The following is a 9,717-nucleotide window of genomic DNA, read 5'->3' as shown; positions in this document are numbered from 1 at the left end:
CTTCCACAGCAGCTGCTTTTGTTTTCTAGTGTTTGCGTGTTTTCGGGGTGGATTTTTCGTCTCCCCCCCTCTTTAAAAACAAGGAGCTCAAAGATGAAAATGAGAAGTGCTTTTAATAGTACAAGATCCTTCCTCTCTCTTTAGCCTGAGTCTCTGAGGGAGCAGGACGTTTTTAGAAGCACACGGGCAGTTTTGTCTGCCCAAGTTAGGATTGTCAAGGGGGATTGTGTGGGAGGAGGAGGGGCGTTTAAATTAAAGACAGATAGATTTTTAAGTGTTTTTTTTTTTAGGTGCTCTCTGGTAAGGAGGAGTCTACCTCTCTCTGTGCATCTCCTTCTCTCTTTGTCTGTCGCTCCTGCTGTTCTGTAGATACATTTATATAACTGTAACATGACTGTAACATCACCACAGCAACATAATCACAACATCACACCAGCAGGGTCCGTCTGTCCGTTTAGCCGGAGCGTGTGTGGGTGGGTGGGGGGCAGGTTTGGGGGTGGACAGACTGACACAGGCCTGCATCTCCTGCATCTTCATTCACAGTTCATTAAAGCTTCTTGACTGTTTACCTCTTTAGAAAAAAAGTACTCGGACATAAATCTATTAGATGAAAATAAAAACACTCATTATTGTCCTCTATATAACTGTGTCACATGGCGTCTGTATTTACATTGCTTTTGTGCACGCGTGAGCGTACGTGTGTCTCTTTAGACAGGGTGCATTTACTTGTAAAAGGAGACCGAAGTGTTCATGCGTGTTCGAAAAGCTTTCCCATGAACACAACAAGGAAAACAGAAGCGTGTTCATGACGTTCGTGTGTGCAAATGTTTCAAGAGACGCGTTTCTTCTAATACTGTCTACATAGTGTCTCCAGTTTCTGTAGTAGTAGCTGTTCATGACTGTCTTCTTAATTTTTTGCTTTTTTTTTGTTTTACTTAAAGTGTTTCAGAGCAGTTCTGTTCATGGAGTCTGTGAAAAGATCCACCGCCAGTGAAAATCAGTGATTTGACAGGTTGGGTACTGACTCCTTCCCAGTGAGGTCCAAAGTAAGCCGGGTCACAATTTGGTTTTATCAACTCGTAGTGAGTTTCTCTTTTCTTTTTTCTTTTTTTTTAGCAGATGACTGGAACTCCATCGGTGTTGAAGATCATCCCCGTGGTGGGTTCGTAGGTGCCGGCCAAGTAGTAGAGGTCCTCGCTGTCGGCGTAGCGGCGAGTGTGGGTCATCTGCTCGTACTCCTCCACGCTCACCACCAGGCACTTGTGGCTGACCGTCTGCACGTCGTTCTCGTCGCTGTGAGACGACTGGTAGAGGGCGCGCTGCGACAGACACAGGCTGTGTTTACTGCTTTTGTAGCCCACATTCATCAGACAAGTCAACACTAACACATAAATGGTAAATAACAACAAAGGCTCATCACCCTGACTGAAGAAAACGAGCCACTACTTCTACAGCTAAGAGCCCAAGAATCAAATACTTGTCTGTTATTGAGTTCAGCAGTGGCTCATGCTAGACTTAAGGGTTAAGACTCTACAATAATAGAGAGAAAACCTCAACAATCAGACCGTTTGAGCAAGTATTTTGTGACAGCGGGAAGGAGAAACTCCCTTTTGACAGGAAGAAGCCTCCTAGAGGACCCAGCTCAGGGAGGGGGAGCCATCTGCCGTGACGGTGAGTTATTATATAACTTGTCTTTTCTTTCTAGTGCCATTTTATTTTGTCCTAAAAAAACGATTATTATTGATCTCTCAGTTACAGTAAGGTAGCAAAGAAAGTTAGTGTTAGCATGCTAGCTATAATGGACTAGCTTTGGGATTACAGCTGGTGTTAAACATTGTGTTCTGGCTAATACAGATCGGCAGTGGCTCAAGACTAGCATGCAAAACATGTAGCAAGACCAAATAGTAGTGAATTTTTTTTTATAGAAAGTTATTTTATTACAAATAAGAAAGAACACTGTATGAAGTTTTCCTTTTCCAACCAACAGGATTATTTATGGCTGTATTCAGTTGTATTTTTCCTGGGTGTGAATCCATTTAAGTACACTTTGTCAGTTTGCCCATACTGGAATAAGCAGCAGTAGAATATGAAGTCTGAAGTTCAGAGATAAAACTTTTCCTCACCTCCATAAAGTCTTTCCTCTGGATGGAAGAGTGCAGAGCTGCTGGTAAAGACTGACCGCATATCTGATCCCAGTTCTGCAGAGGAAGCAATCTTACACTTAGGACACAAAGCTGGAAGCTCCTCAAACACTTACACATTTTTATAAACCTCTATATAAAAAAGAAAAGAACAAAAGTGTAGTACATTAACGCTGTCTTTCTTTATAAACCTTTGATCAGTGTTGAGCACAAACTTCTACCTTCTTGTCTGTGAGTTTCTTGCCGGGGTTCGTCTCCTCTGGATGATAGAACCAGTTGACCCTGACCACCATGTTGCTGCCCCAGGACTCCCACATGCTCTGGATGCGACCGATGAAGGGCAGGTTGGGGCGGCCGGCGGACAGGAACACTGCACAGTCCCCGATGCGGATCATTTCTCTGCCACGCACAATGGCTTTGTAGAAGAGCTTCTTTGCCTTGCCCTTCATACCGCGTCTCTGGAGGGGCCACAAAGGACATGTTGGTCACAGAGTGAAAACAGCGATATCGACATTTCATTAATTTTTTTCCTACATGATAGAAAAAGATTTTTCTCCTCACCTGAGTGGGTTTCCCAAACCACTTCCAGAGCTGTCGTGCAGGAAGGAAAGCTGAAATTTTGGGCCTGTTCTCCACACTTGGAAGCCTCTGACGTTTAGCCAGCTCCTTAGTCGTGGGAAGGTGGACCCCCTCTCTCCTCTTTGGCCTCCCCGCTTTCCCCTCTCCTCCACTGGGCTTTGGTTTTGGAGGACGACCCCTTTGTCCGGAGCCCTTTCCGGTGGCTGGCTTAGCCGGTTTAGAGGGAGCAGGAGCAGCAGCTGTTGGAGAGGTTGAAGGGGAGGGAGACTGCGGTGGTGGAGACAGTTCTTCCTCCTCCATTTTCACCTCAACCTCTTTCTTCACCTCCTCTTCCTCCTCCTCTTCTTCTTCTTTTGCTTCTTCTTTAGGTTTATCTTGTTCTGGAGGCTTCTGGACTGAGGCTGGTGGAGGTGTAGGAGTCCTCTCTTCATCTGAGCTGCAGGAGGAGTCGTCAGTCGACGAAGATGATGATGAAGATGACGATGAGGAAGAAGATGAGGAAGAACCAGAGCAGGATGAAGACGATGAAGAGCAACTTGAGGTGCATTTCTTCTTCTTCTTGATTTTCCCTTTCTCTCCTTCTTCCTCCGAGTCTGAGCTGCTGCTGCTCTGCGATTCCTCTTTCATCTTTCTTCCCTCCCTCTTCTCCACCTCCTTGTTCTCCTCCTTTTTACCTTTCTCCTCTCTTGTGTCCACCTCCTGTCCTCTACCTCCACGACTGTCTGCCTTCTCTTTAGCCATCAATGGAGCTTTGTAGGTTGAGTCCTTGTCTGGCACACCAGTTTCACTACCCGGAGCTCTCACTTTAGGCTTTAGTAGCTTTTGATTGGCTGTGGCTGTGCTAATGGGGGTGTGGTCTCGCCTAACTTCACGACCTTCCAGCAACATCAGAGCCTTCGTCTTCTTAGTTTTAGGGGAGGTGACTCCTTCGTGGTCGAGCTTCACGAGGGGCTCTGCGGAGAGAGACTTCCGCCTCACATCACCCTGCCCAGAGCTGGTCTTGGGCCTGGAGATGGAGCTCGGCCTGGACGACAGCTGGTCGGACGGCATCTTGATTTTAGGTCTGGGAGCCGAGGATGACGATATTGAAGATGATGATGAAGGTCTGGGAGTCAGAGAAGAGCTGGTTTTGCCTGCTGACAGCCTAGAAATGGGGCTGGGCATGAGTCCCGAGTTTAGGCTGGGTCTAGAGCTGCTGTGATGGTCTGAGGAGGGTTTGGTTTTAGGCGAGGAACTAGAAGTAGGTCTGGGTGTGGATGACGCAGCAGGCTTGGATGCAGTAGACGAAGCAGTTATACTGGGCCTAGACATTGGCCTGTTTGCAGTAGGACTGACATTGCTGTTATTCTCCCTCTCTCTGCGCTGGCTGTTGTACGAGCTGAGGTTTGGCTCGCTGTACAGATCCACAGTCAGGACCTTACCGTAGGTGGAGGGGTAGAGCGAGGGAGGGAGAGAACGAGCTGCTTTAGAAGCTGGAGGCTGCGCCGGACTGCTCTTCCTGGGCACTGGACTGGAAAGCGTAGGGCTGCTTGTTGGGGATGTAGCAGAGCTCTTTCGGCCTGGTTTTGTTTGGGTTCTCAGTGTTGGCCGGGATGCAGGGCGGGGTTTCTCCTGAGCTGGTTTCTGGACAGAGGAGGGTCGCTCCTGGGCGGGCTTGGCTGGAGCCTGGGGTCTTTCAACTGGCTGGGTGGAGGAAGGTGGAGGATCAGCTTTCTCCCGACCGTCTGAGTTCATGGAGCTCTCTGTGGGGAAAAGAGGAAAAACAATACAAATGTAATTTTATTTCCTGCTTTACTCCGCATTTGCTGACATTTCCATTGTGTGGCTTCGTGACTTTTGTTGTCTGCAGCTCGTCATGCTGAGCAGGGTAGACAGATCAGCAAGCAAACGTTTCTAAAATGAAAATATTACATCTAAGAACTGCTTACCCAGTCAAAACGTGGCAGCGTCAGCAAATCGGACAAGCGGTGTGCTTTTTATTACAGTTAAAGCTACAGGCTGCGAGCTTCACAGAACAGCACAGCAGCAGTTTGAGTAAATTCATTAAACTGACATCAGAGATGACACACATGGTCAAACTAGAGATGTCTGACACTTCTGAACCTCAAGCTATTTTTGCTGGTTCTGTTGTTTTAAAAACGTGACTCATCGAAAGTGGCCTCTCTCATAAATGCAGAAAGAAACCACACAGAAGTGTTTCTGTTATTATCTCTGATAAACAAAAAGTCTCAAGCATGTAAAAATGTACGCAGAGACATTCAGCTTTGGGAATAAAAGTTTTCTATCAGAGTAAAGCAGAAAGTTGAGGAGTTCGAGACAATGTGATGGTATTAGTACTTTGTTTGGCTCACCTGGTTTGGGTTTGGGTTTGCGACCAGGTTTTCCCTTGATCTTGGGTGTGGTCTCCTCTGGCTTTGCTCCCGCCTCTTTACCCTCTTTGCTGCATTTGCGGACCCTCCTCCTGGAACAGCTGGCCACGAGCAGAGCCGGGGATGGTTCGGCACCTTTACAGAAGAAGACAAGGGTTTAAAGTTTGTGCTTTTCACACTTTTAATAATGAATGCAGGAGATTTCAGGGGGCTGGGGGCTCATGTTGGTTGTCTGCAATGTGCAAACTGGGCTAAGATGTTTAGGATACTGTTATGTATGAGCATACACTCTACTGTCTTCATCCCCTCAGGAAGTGTTGGAAGCACCTTGCTTATTACAAGTTCCCAAAGAGAAACACGGGGATTAGGACTCGGTGATCATTAAATATGTTCAGTTTTTTTAGGGAGCAATGTGCTTCATGGTCCCCGTTTTTCTCACTGCTCCCCTTTACTCCCCCTTCTCATTCTCCAAGACTAATCTGAGTGTCTCTGGTGCTAAACCTTTCACACTGTGTTGTGTGCATATTTCGTGCTCACAGTGGATCTTGTAGTCTGGCGGCAGCAGTCTGATGTGTGAGAGAGGGATGCGGCCCGTGTCGCCATCGTCAAACTCCACCGTGATGAGATCGTCATTCTCATCGATGTCTGAACTTCCTGTTTGGAAGAAACGAAAATGCGCAGGTCAGCAGGAACGATTGTATCTGGTTAGATTAGATTAAAAAGGGCTGATGTAGCATGTTTCGATCTGAAGTCAAGAACAGAATCCAGACCAGTTACGTTTCCTTTACAATCTCCAAGACAGTAACATCCCTACAATGAAAGTGCAGCTCTGCTAAGATCGTTTGCATTTGTTTGTGCTGCTGGCAACAATGTAACTTGCTTATGAATCCTATCATTGAAGTGGTGGCTGTTTGTGCTCTTGTCACACCGTTGACAACAGTGCCGGGGTAAAGACAGCGGTACTGCTGGCTCCAGTAGGCAGCGATGCGGGTGCCCTCAGGGAGATAGCGCACGGATGGAGGCTTCACATCAATGATCTGTACACACAGAAGTAGGAACTCTTATATGGCAAGCTAAAGCATTAAACTATTTCATACTTCCCTTTGCATATGAACACAATACTTTTATTTTTGCTACTCTTTACACCTCACATATTTCACATAGATACTCACAGCCTCCTGGAGTAGTTGTTCCAAGCAGTAGATGTGCGGTCGGTTTCCTCGCTCCCCCTCCACCACCACACTGTATCTGTGGGAAAAGGGGAGTTGGTCAAAAGCTTGGGGTCATCGAGCAAGGGTCATTGCTTTAAACAACACTGTCAGACAGTCTCCTGAGCCACAGCAGCATTCTTGGTAGTGTGAGTGGTCTCTTTGTCAGAACCAGAGCTTAGGCCATATCTTGATAGAGCTTGAAGTGTAGCAGATAGAGGAACCCACTCTCTTTACTATTGTTTTCACTTTGTGTGAGTGTCATTGTGGCAAAATGTGGTTTTGGTGGTACTTATTTGTAGCAAGAACAACCACAGGGTCAAAAATATCTGTCTAACATAACCATACAGGATCCAAATTAACACAGATGTGAAATTTCATGTCGACAGTGGGAGTGGGTCAAAAATTCATCAGTGAAATGTCATGTTTTTCCATGTTTGTGTGAATGCATGTGTGTGGTTAAAGCAGGGGCTGTCAAACATAAGGCCCGAGGGCAAGAATTGGCCTGGTAAAGATCCCAATTCGGGCCACTGGACGACTTTGGAAAACGTGAAGGACAGCATGAACTTTTAGGCTTTTCTTGTGTTTACAACTTTTACTGAGAAAGCTCGCTTCAAACTTTTATGTTAAGCTAAGAAGGTGTTCAAACGTCTCACATGTTTTTCCCTCTACTTACAAGTCGGCTAATGCGTACTCACATGTCAGGGGAGTGTACAGTGTTCACATGTCCTGCGTACAGTAGCTGGTCGTCCATCGGGATCAATACTCTGAGTCCGTCCACCAGAGAGTCCTTATCTAGCACACACTGCACTGGAGCTGAACACAACACCACCCCAAACAGTAATAAATATACATGCTATCATTTTAGCATGTGTGACAATCTGAGGTTCGAGTCTGCGGGCACTGACCGGGAGTCGAGGCACTCTCTGACACGCTGCTGCTTCGTGCTGGGAGGAGTTCGTCCTCGCTGAAGCTGCTGTCTTGGTTGTGTTCGAAGTCTTCGTCTGCCGCCATGCTCTCCATCAGCCGGCTCACCGCACCCCTGGAAGGCTGCAACACAAACAAGCAGATTTGATTAGATTCCCAAAAAACCGTGATGATGTTATTTTCCTTACAATCAAATTATTCTGGAACAAGAGTGATTCCCCCTGCGACACAGTGGCTTTTCTACTTAATGTTGACTTGTGGCACTCCACCAAATCACCAGGCTGACACACCACAAATGAACTTTTCACACACAAACAGTAGCATATTACAACACTTATGCTGTCGAATAAACGATCTCCACCAGCACAAAGAGCCCTGCACACACTTCTGCTTCCTTTTCCAAGGCAAACTCAAGTTTTGTCTGGCGGCAGATGGTGAGAAATACAACACTTTGGCAGAAATCACACAATTAGGTTTACTCCTTCCCCTCAGTAACAAAACAAAAGTGTTAAATCCAACACAAGCTATTAGTTTGTTTCTGAAGACCTTTTGATACTGTACACACACACACACACACACACACACACACACACACACACACACACACACACACACACACACGCCAAGCCTCAAAGTACCTTTTGCACTATTAGGTCCAATAACTTTAAAGATCTGGCTTTGTCCTTGTCAGCATAATTAAGTTTGCATCTTTGCAGCAAATTTATCATCATACTGACCTCTCTGGCTTTGGTCTTGGGTTTTGGTTGACTCTTACGTGCCAGGCTGAGGCTCAGCGGTGCAGGGCTGTCTGTGACTGGACTGCACAGAGTGGACGGGCTCACAGGCAGAGGAGAGTCCTTCAGCTTCTTTTTCTGTTTTTACAACACAGTTAAAAACATGCATATGAATAAATTATGTCACCGAGGCTCTGTTGGGCAGAATCACATTGTGTACACACACACACACACACACACGGGGGGGGGAGGGGTGCATCCAAGCCGCCTGCAGTCGTCCTTTCTTGTCAGCAACACGCCACAGACAGCAGGGGAGTGCTGCACTGACTAAAGTAAAGGAAACCCTGCTGGCGCTCTGACATACACTCCTAAACACACACACTAGCAAACATTGCAATAGAAAAAAGGATGCGAGGGAGCAGGAGTCTGAACAAGGGGGCGAAAAGATAGTAGAAAAGATGTGGAGTGAGAAGAGAGGGGGAAAAGGTGTGATTTTGCTGTTCAGTCTGAGCCGGTAACAGCTCAGTGACTTCTTGACATACTTTCACTACGTCTTTCCCGTCTCTGCTGGGCTGAGTGGGCTTCGGTCTGGAGACGGCCTTCGGTGTTATCGGTGGGGCTGAGCTGGTGGAGGAGGACGAGGAGCTCTGACTGGTGGAAGGGGTGGAGGCTGAAACCGTGGCATCGTGGAGAAAAATCCTCTCGCTGCGTCGGCGGTTCCAGCCCTCATCCTCGCTGAAACCTCCGAACCCAGAGCTGCTGGCGAGGTCTAAACTAAATCTCCGGGGTGAGCGAGGCGTAGGGCGTAATTTGGGCAGAGGTTTGCGTTTGACTTGCAGCGCCTCGTCTCGCTTGGTGGGGCTACTCTGGTCAACGCGGCGGGTCGCTGGTGGCAAAAGGGGGAGCTCGGGGGCGGAGCGTTTTCCGTGCAGCAGAGAAGGGAACTTCCTTAACCGCACGTCCGAGCCAGAGTCTGACCACTCGCACTCTGTTGAACCTGTAGGAGGTGAGGAGAGGGTCATATGATGGTAAAAACTCTTCCTATGTATCTCTCGCACATGCATAAAACTAGACTCCTCCCATAAACATCCAGTCATTAACGAACTGAAGTGGTAGATTGCCTGAAATCAATAACTCTGTGAATAGGAGTATTGATCAGTTTGAAACTAATACATAATTCAAGGGTGAATCGTTACACACACCCTTGCTGTGACAATTAGAAATGAATTAAAATTTAACCTTCAATCAATAAGAAAATCCTGAACGAATGCTCAGGTGGTGAATCTGCTCAACCACAAAAAAAACCACAATAGAGTTAAAGGCCATCGGGGGAATGTGTGAAATCAGTTTAAGCAGAGTGAACCGGGTCTGTCTGCATTAAAACAAAAGGAGAGAGAGGGCACATCAGTTCACAGCTCATTTGTGTGTAAGATCTTTTACCCAGAGTGCTTTGCCTGCTGCAGTGTTTGCTGTCGTGGTGGAGGCTCAAAGAGGCCGAGCTGACAGGGAGCGCACTCGCCGCAAACCTGGCCAGCAGACCCAGCCCGCTCTCCTCACAACCGGGGTCGTCGTCTGAATCCGACTCTTCCTCGTCCTCGGAGGTTTCTGCATCAGAGAAAAGATTTCCAGCTCAGAGACAAATGTGTTCACGGCAGGAGGTCTGGACCAAAGGTCAGATCGCTTCCTACTGTTGCAGAGAGAGTGCACCACAGAGAGGGCTAATTAACAAAAGAAATAACACCGCTATTGCAGCAGCCCG

General features: G+C 47.2%; 1 protein-coding gene across 1 annotated transcript in view; it reads right to left on the bottom strand.

The window, feature by feature from the left end:
- Positions 1-470: 470 nt before the first annotated feature.
- tnrc18 (trinucleotide repeat containing 18) overlaps positions 471-9,717 on the bottom strand; it is a 42,509-nt gene continuing 33,262 nt past the window's right edge. The window contains exons 18-30 of the mRNA XM_005743479.2: positions 9,399-9,563; positions 8,501-8,955; positions 7,962-8,096; positions 7,206-7,347; positions 6,996-7,113; positions 6,262-6,337; positions 6,018-6,126; positions 5,627-5,743; positions 5,072-5,224; positions 2,703-4,462; positions 2,363-2,599; positions 2,124-2,198; positions 471-1,319 (exon numbers count right to left, since the gene is read on the bottom strand). Of these exons, the coding sequence (XP_005743536.1) occupies positions 1,113-1,319; positions 2,124-2,198; positions 2,363-2,599; positions 2,703-4,462; positions 5,072-5,224; positions 5,627-5,743; positions 6,018-6,126; positions 6,262-6,337; positions 6,996-7,113; positions 7,206-7,347; positions 7,962-8,096; positions 8,501-8,955; positions 9,399-9,563 (3,749 nt within the window). The 3' untranslated portion in view covers positions 471-1,112. The remainder of the gene's footprint in view (positions 1,320-2,123; positions 2,199-2,362; positions 2,600-2,702; positions 4,463-5,071; positions 5,225-5,626; positions 5,744-6,017; positions 6,127-6,261; positions 6,338-6,995; positions 7,114-7,205; positions 7,348-7,961; positions 8,097-8,500; positions 8,956-9,398; positions 9,564-9,717) is intronic.

Source organism: Pundamilia nyererei, unplaced genomic scaffold, assembly GCF_000239375.1.
Source record: "Pundamilia nyererei isolate P.nyererei 1_Seehausen unplaced genomic scaffold, PunNye1.0 scaffold00132, whole genome shotgun sequence".
Taxonomy (NCBI): domain Eukaryota; kingdom Metazoa; phylum Chordata; class Actinopteri; order Cichliformes; family Cichlidae; genus Pundamilia; species Pundamilia nyererei.
This window is presented reverse-complemented; position numbering and strand designations above follow the sequence as displayed.